This window comes from Chelon labrosus, assembly GCF_963514085.1.
Source record: "Chelon labrosus genome assembly, chromosome: 14".
In the NCBI taxonomy this organism is placed as follows: Eukaryota; Metazoa; Chordata; class Actinopteri; order Mugiliformes; family Mugilidae; genus Chelon; species Chelon labrosus.
Genome location: NC_140347.1, coordinates 9,436,676 through 9,444,974, shown reverse-complemented (window position 1 = coordinate 9,444,974; position 8,299 = coordinate 9,436,676). Strand labels below are relative to the sequence as shown.

The window sequence follows — 8,299 nt, the reverse complement described above, 5'->3', positions numbered from 1 at the left end:
TGTAAGTGTTTGATCTTCTAATTACAAATGACACATTCAGGCCAACACCTGTCATGCCCTTCAATAAAAGGTAATGCTTTCTCTTGAGAAATAGCATTACTTTCATTTTTGATACTTATGAATCATCAGCACTTTTAAGTTTCTCTCAAGGCACTATCTTGACGGGAGATTTCACGTCTCTTATTCATGATGTTTCAGAAATCAGGTGACTATAAGATGCAGGCTGTACCCTGGTTACTTGAGCACAAACTAAATCACTCAAATGTGGTTACTGGGGATATTATCTAACAAGGTTATATGTTTGTGATAACACAAGACCACACTGCAGTCCACCATGCCAGCCTTAGGCAGATGGTACGTCCAATCACCTGCCATGAACTTTTTTCTAGTTTTCTAAGTTCTCACCTTTCTAAACACCTTCCAATGCCAGGTTTCTATAGTAGCGCTGAGCAGAGAAACCAAACACCAGATCAAGAGAAGAACTTGTTTTGTTTTTTTTTTTACAATGGCATACTGGTTCTTTAGGGATTTTACTGGTTTAGGTTTCATTGATTTTAGTCAACAAGACTCTGGTAATAAACTACTTTGAGTTTTAGGTACATAGTTTTGAATATACTGTATGTGTTGAATGTAGGACTAGTGTTAAATAATTTATTTTCTTTCATTTAAACAACGCTTGATTGTGTGACAGGGAGAGAGCAAATACAAGGGCCATGAAGTCACTAAGCTGAATTCATCAATCATAAACTTTGAATTGTTGTGTTGTAGTTGTGATTCTTGGAATCAAACTCACCCAACATTTTTACAGGAGAGAGTTAAGCTTGGCAGAATCTGGGGAGTGTGCGGTTGAGAACCAACACGGTTGAATGAACAGAGGAGACTGCCACCTACGACAAACAAATGTTCCGTGATTGATTACAAATCCGTGGATTACATGTAATTCATTTGTGTTCATTCAGAGCTTACACTCTTCCTCTTCAGCTCTTTAAACAGTTCTTTAAAGCCGTACAGCGATGGAGGGGAAAGGAAAGGATAGGTAAACATAGAAGTACACGGTGATTAAAAAGGGATTGGAGAGAATATGGTGTGAGGGGGATGCAAAAGCAGAGTCACAGTGAACAAGAGGAATTCTGTACCTTCCATGTTAGCTCTGTAAATACTGTATAAGGTGTGCCATCACCTGCTGCATCGCATTTAAACCAAACTATCCATCACTTCTGGACTGTCAGAACCGCATGACCCAAAAAGACTCACTGTAGTGGCAGGCATGTGATATCATCTTCCTCCCACCAGCGGTGGTGTGGGTAATGCAGTTTGACAGCATGCAACATCCCGAAGCTGGCGACTGACAGGCTTCCCGTCCAGCTCTGCGGGACGGCCCAACCAGTCGAACGTGTCAAAACCCATAATGCTTAGCAGCATCTGCCACTCCCAGCTGTTTCTCTCTCCCTCTCTGAGTGTGAAGACAAAGGTTTCACAGGGGGAGGCAGAGAAAGGGAGGTGAAGCAAGTGCAGGGAAAAAGAAAAGTTTGGTGGAACGGTAAAAAAAGCAAGAACCCACCTCAGTGGGATGTGTTCCAATTGAATTATATACCAGAAGTAAACTCCTGGACCTGGCATTCATTGGTGTGGATGTTACTTAGACATGTAGCACCCACCTAGACCAGACCAGGCATCCCCACCCCATAGCAATGATACTCCTTGATGGCAGCAGCCATCCCCAGAGAAACGGTTTGGGAACAAGTCAAAAAACACGAAGAACATCACAAGGTGTTGACCTGGCCTCCAAATTCACTAGATCCCAAACTGATCAAGTATCTGTGGGATGATCCACAGAGGCCCCTCCCCTTTTATTGACAAGACTTCCTAACCCTAACCCTAACCCTAACCCAAGCCCATTGTCGGCTCAAGGGATCTTTTTCTGACTGTCAAGATAACATACTGAAGTTTTAATTCCAGGCAATCAATAGATTATATTTTTTGGTTCGAGAAAACGTGTTGAATGCCAGGCCTCAGTGTCCCACTTCAGAAAAACACTGACCTGGAACAGGTGCCGCTCTCCTGTGTCCAGTGTCGGTCCACCCTACCGACGCTGACTCACCGTCCTACATTCACAGTTTAGAAAACTACGTGTTGGAACTCAGCGTGAGTCAGGCAGCCTATTTCTGCTCGGCCTTCTCACACGGAAAGTAGCAACATACATCAGCGAGGTTCAGCCTCACGCGGAGCGAGATTAAAATTGACTCCCTCGCTGTGAAAAGTTTGGGGGAAGCGGGAGTTTTACAGGCAAACCTCAGGTTCCAGACGGCTGAGCGCAGTGTGCCAGAGCCGCAGGACAAGAGCTCAATGTCATTTCACACAGCTTTAAGAGGGGGAGCTGAATCCTGGTGAGGATTTGGGGAAGAGAACAGAGGCAGAGGGAGGCGAGGAGAGGAGGTGCAGTGGGGAAGGGAGGCCTAATCCAAAAATACACACACATGATGAGAGGCCAAAAGGTCAGCAGTGTGTGCCTGGTTTAATTATGATGAAATATCTGGCAGTGGTGAGGACAGCACCCAGGTGCATCCTGGGAAGACATGCTGTCACCAATCTGTCAGAGCCTGTCTGCCACAGTTTGGAAAGACACTCATTCACCTGTCATCTCTCTATCTATTTATCCGTCTATCTGTTGCTTTAAGTGATTTTAAGGGCAAAACTGGTTGAAATTGGGAAAATGTGGAACCATTAGCATTATTCCTAGAGACTGCCATCGAATCAACTAATAGAGTAACAGCCTTGGTCAATGAGGTGACCACTTTAACAGAGCTTTAGAACCCATACATCCATATAGTGGGAGTGACTGGGGCACTGAAACGCAGCCTCTAAATAACGCATTATCTGCCACGAAACTCGTTCATTTCACCAATATTTTGTCTAGTGCTATTCCCCGTTGAGTCCGGAGTTACCTGTTATTATCATGTAGATTGACCTACTAACCTCTGACCTGGATGATGTCATCTCCGAGCGCTGCGCGCACCCACGACGGTCAGCTTGTTTACCTGTAATTTGCTACTGCTAGCTTTTTGCAACATGGCTGAATATTTTTCCAATTCTGAGGTTGTGGACAACGACCCAGTAGAACAGCTGGCTAAAGAACAACAAACCGCTGCATGTCCGCGAATAGACAACAGGTAACTCCGGACTCAACGGGGAATAGCACGAGCGTATCATAACAAAATATTGGTGAAATGAACGAGTTTCGTGGCAAATAATGCGCTATTTAGAGGCTGCGTTTCGGTGCCCGAGTCACTCCCACTATATGGATATACGCGGATCTAAATATCGCCCGAACAACTCCAAATGACACCAAAGTTATATGGGTGAGTAAACGATTGTATTTTATGCCAGAAATAAGGTCCAGGTTGTAAAAAACAGTAGTTCCCCTTTAAGGACCTGTTGTTGGTGTGGTGTTAAATGGTTAAATGATCCAATGGCACTGCTAGAAATATCACACTGTGTCTAGAATCCATTTAAACTTTGGAAAAAAATAACACTGGGCCATGCTGGGTCCAGGTTGTAAAAATTCCCCTTTAACTAAATAAATATATACGCTAGCGATTGACTGTGTATTTGCTTCACAGTAGTTAGGGTTGTATGTCAAATATGACATGCAGTACACACCAAGGGATGCCTTGGGCAATGGTGATCCTAGGTTTTCAAGGCCCAAGGCAAAGATATAGATGGTTATCCCCATCTGGGGGATAGTTATCTGGGGATCCCAAACAATTGCTCAGTTAACCTAACTTGACGGTGTGCCTGTGGCCTTGGGTTCTTAAAAAAAGGCTTGAACACCACTGCATTACAATGCATTAAAACACGCCGCAAATTATATTAACAAATATGAGGAAGACGTTAGATTTTAAAATACTTTATTTCATAAACAATATCTAAATTCCGCTTGGTTGGTCACATACATACACAGTAAGGATAGAAAATGCTCAAGTTATAATAAGAGAAAACAACAAGAACGGGGCATTCCTATCTGCCCCTTGGGCTGCGGCTTACGAAGTGAGGCTCACCACATGAAGATGGCGGTGAAGGTTTAACGAGTGGCCCAGTGTTTAGAAAATAGTGCTACACATAGAAGGTGCAGGTTGAAGCGCTTGCACTGCTGAAGCGTCTGAATTCGTTCCAGCCGCAAGGACGGCAGTCTGTAATCTTTACGGGAATCGCCACGACATGGTCCTCTCTCAAATGTTACTGGCATCTTTTGCTACAGTTGCTTTTGCTCAAATCAGGGACGAAAAAAAAAAAATATTAATACCAGGCACCTTTCCAATCTTCTGCTTTATTCGTGTCTCGCTCACTTGGACAAGAACGTTTTCCGATAAAGCGTGGAAGTGAGTCACCACTGGCTCACATGTAGACGTAAATAAATCCATTTAAATAGTGAAAAGACAACAATTTGGTCCAAGAGAGCTAGAAAAGATTCACATTGTTTCCCTGTCTTCAAACCGGACTACGCAGTTCTTTACACGTTGGAAGACCTTCACCTGTGTGGCTAAACTATCATGGATTATCTCTATAGCCGGATATTGCGAATACTGTGCGAGATAAAAGACGCTAGTTGTGCAAAGTATGTGTGCTCCTCTACTATAAAAAGCTTCGACAGGTTTCTAGTCGGAGTTTTAGAAATGTTTCCCACAACAGAACGACACTAGGACGACACTAAGAAGGCATTTGATGTATAGAATATACCTTTTGCTGTAGATCAATTAGAAATGCCTTTTTGTTTAAAGAATACACCAAAATGCACACAAGTCACAAAAGCCATTCACGTAATGATAGAAAGAAAATCCCACAGGCCTCGGACCGAGTGTGTTTTCCAGGGGGAGAGCATCAAGAGCTCTCCGCCCCGGCACTTCCTCCCCCTGAGCTCATTTCTCTTTTCTGTACAGTGTGATCCATCCGTCCGCTCATCCGTCTGTCCCTCATTCCCGGACTCACCTGTGAAGCTACGGTTGGTGAAGCGTCGAGGAGGAGGAGGAGGAGGGGGAGGAGTGGCTGAGGGTCGGTGAACCGTGCTGGGCCGGACAGTGTTTCACCGTGCTGTGCCTGAGACGAACTGTGCAAACGCTACTGTGCTCTTCATCCTCTGGGCTACCACCGCTACTGTACAGGAAGTACGGTAGCACTCCAGAGGAGGCTGTGGATGTGTGTCTTGTGTGTGTGTGTGTGTATTAGTGTATATATGTGTGGTACAAACGTTGGCCAGGCAGTGATTAACTTGGGTCTCGCTAAGAGCAGTCAAACTGTAAACAGTGGTTTTCAGTTTTTATGTACAGCCGAGGATAAAACATGTCCTTTCATCTTCGTGGGATGAAGCGGAGGATAGGCTTCGGCTTCAGCTCCACTTCAGTTCATTGTTTGGCTTCACAGCAAAAAAAAAAAAAAAGTTTTTCGGTTCTCTTCTTCTGTTTTAAGCGCCTCGTCTTTCAATTCTACATCGGCAGTCTGTGGTATCAAACACATCCCGAGGCGTAAATATTTCTCCCCAGTTGCTGTGAAATCGGTTGTTATGAGGTAACCAAGGAGTAGATCATACTGAAACACAAGAAGAAGACACAGGGAAAGGGGAAGTGAATCGACACGTCTCTGATTGGATAATCACACAGGAAGTGACAAAGTATAAATTGCTTCTAATGGCCTCTTTTGTAGCATTCAGATAAACCATTTTGAGGATTGGAGCGTGCATGTGTGCGTGAACCTCATTGATCCACGGTTGGTTCTCCAGGTGATTCATCTCCATGCTGCTGCCTCAGAGGCAATGGAGAGTCTGTTTGTTTGAGATGCAGTTGTGGATTTATTTATGTGATGTTTCTTGGGCGCCATAATCTGCATCATTCAGACTAATGCAACACATGCACGGACTTGAAGATTGGAAGCTCAGAGCCTTCATCACTGAAGGTTTTAGCATCAAGAAAGTGCTCAGAAAGTTAAAGGATGCTGAGACTTTTCCTTTTTAGCAACTATCTGAGCAGACAGATAACCCTAACCCTAACCCTAGCATAAGGTGCAGCATGAAAGCCTGAGGCAGCTGGAAGACAGCCATTCATTTTAAGAGAAACCTGCATCAGTATTCTTAAAGAATAAATGAACATAAACCGATCAGGCATAACATTACAACCACCTTCTTAATATCGTGTAGGTCTCCCTTGTGCCTCAAAAACAGTTGTGACTTTCCCATGACACGTTCTTATGTCCTGGGCCAACTGTCTTTCTTTGAGAAGCCATTCTAATAATATTGTATCTCCTGAAATATTTTTGTTGGACTTTCTGTAAATGAAAATAGAAATAAAAATTTGATCGCAAAAAAACCCAGTTGTGACTCATCAGAGAATGGACATGGGCCTTCTGAGGGTGTCATGTGGTGTCTGGTTACGGGATGTTGTTAGTGGTGGGCCTTTGAGGGGGGGGGGGGGGGGGCCTCTGTGGATCATCCCCCAGATACTTGATCAGTTTGGGATCTAGTGAATTTGGAGGTCAGGTCAACACCTTGTGCTGTTCTTCATGTTTTTTTTTTAGTTGTTCCTAAATTGCTTCTCTCAAGGAGTGTCATTGCTATGGGGTGGGGGTGCCTGGTCTGGTCTAGGTGGGTGCTACATGTCTAAGTAACATCCATATGAATGAATGCCAGGTCCTAAAGTTTCCCAACCAGGAGAACATTGAATTGTCACAAGATGGCCAATGTTATTTACGTCTCCTGTCAGTGGTCATAATGTTTTGCCTGATCGGTGTACAGTACATTGTCTGTAATGTTACAATACTTAAGCTAATGTGGTTGCACTAGGCAGTACTAGCTTTGCACTTTCCAACTTCCTTGCCAGGATTTGGTGAAGACAAGGAGTTGCACAAAAAGCGCAATGTTCAAAAATGCATAAATAGATCTGTACCTGGAACTAGGCTGGGTCTAAAGAGAGGATTAATTCACGCATAAAGTCGCAACAGTTGTGTAAATCTTTTTGTCGCATTTCTCTAAATTCCATATCAGAAGTTCCCATTTTTAGGTTTTTACCATGACCTAAAAATGTAAGAACAATAATCCTTCCTGGCATGTTCGTGTTGTTTCCACATCTAAAAGGACTCGTGTTTTAAAAGTCGCCACTGAAAGCAAAACAAAAAAAGCAAAAGCTGATGGGTGTCATGCGATGCGATGAGCATGTGCGATAGCAAGCTGTCAAACACACATTTGCAGTAAAGCGGACGAAGCAATTTCGCCATGGCTACAGGTTCTTTCTGTAAGTCAACCGCCGACACCGATGATCTCCTGTCCCGGTGTGACAGACTTACAGTTCTACAGGCTCATTTTGCCTCAAAGAGAAAGTGATCTGTAGTGTTTATCTGGAAAAAAAAAGAGAGAGTAACGGAGGATTGCATGGAACAACAACCACAGCGCATATCACAGATTGGGTATTCGACACTTGTCTCGTTGAGCTGTGACTTGACGAGAACAGATCAGCACCTCGCTGACAGTAACTAACGTCTCTGAACGTTTGTGTTCATCCCAGGGGCCTCTGCCAGCTCCTGACACCTCCGATGATCTCTGCTGGCGAGAAGGATGCAAGCTCACTTCGTTGACACATGAATATCCATGGGCAGGGTAGAAATGTAATGCAGAGAGAGAGAGAGAGAGAGAAAGATTCCTTGATTCCCCTCAGGGACTCGACATCCTCCCATTAAAACCCCTTTATCAGTCGGCACATTGACTTGTGGCTATTCAAATTACAGATCCATCACTTTCACAGACTAATTAGACATTGGCTAAACATAATGTATGCTAAAATGTTGTGACACGAGATCCGGCAGCAAACAGGAATGCTGCATGCAAATAGAGAAGCTACTGCAGTTTAACCTGTTAAATGGTCTGTATACTTCCAGACGTGTAGTTGAAATACGCAATTTGTCCCACAATCTAAAGGTTAACTACCGTTTTTTACAACCTGGACCTTATTTCTGGCATAAAATATCATCGTTTACTCACCCATATAACTTTGGTGTTATTTCGAGTCCTTCGGAAGATATTTAGATCCACCGGAGCACCGCGTATATCCATATAATGGGAGTGATTGGGGCACCGATACGCAGCCTCTAAATAACGCATTATCTGCCGTGAAACTCGTTCATTTCACCAATATTGGGTTATGATATGCTAGTGCTATTCCCCTTTGAGTCCGGAGTTACCTATTATCTAATCGTGGACGTGCAGCAGTTTGTTGTTCTTTGGCCAGCTGTTCCTCTGCCTCCACATCCTCCTTTCAAC

General features: G+C 43.9%; 1 protein-coding gene across 1 annotated transcript in view; it reads right to left on the bottom strand.

Annotated features, from left to right (window-relative positions):
* Nucleotides 1-5,066: 5,066 nt before the first annotated feature.
* cnih3 (cornichon family AMPA receptor auxiliary protein 3) overlaps nucleotides 5,067-8,299 on the bottom strand; it is a gene marked incomplete at both ends in the record, with an annotated part of 76,709 nt that continues 73,476 nt past the window's right edge. Inside the window, one exon of the mRNA XM_084560383.1 lies at nucleotides 5,067-5,583. Within this exon, the coding sequence (XP_084416509.1) occupies nucleotides 5,556-5,583 (28 nt within the window). The remainder of the gene's footprint in view (nucleotides 5,584-8,299) is intronic.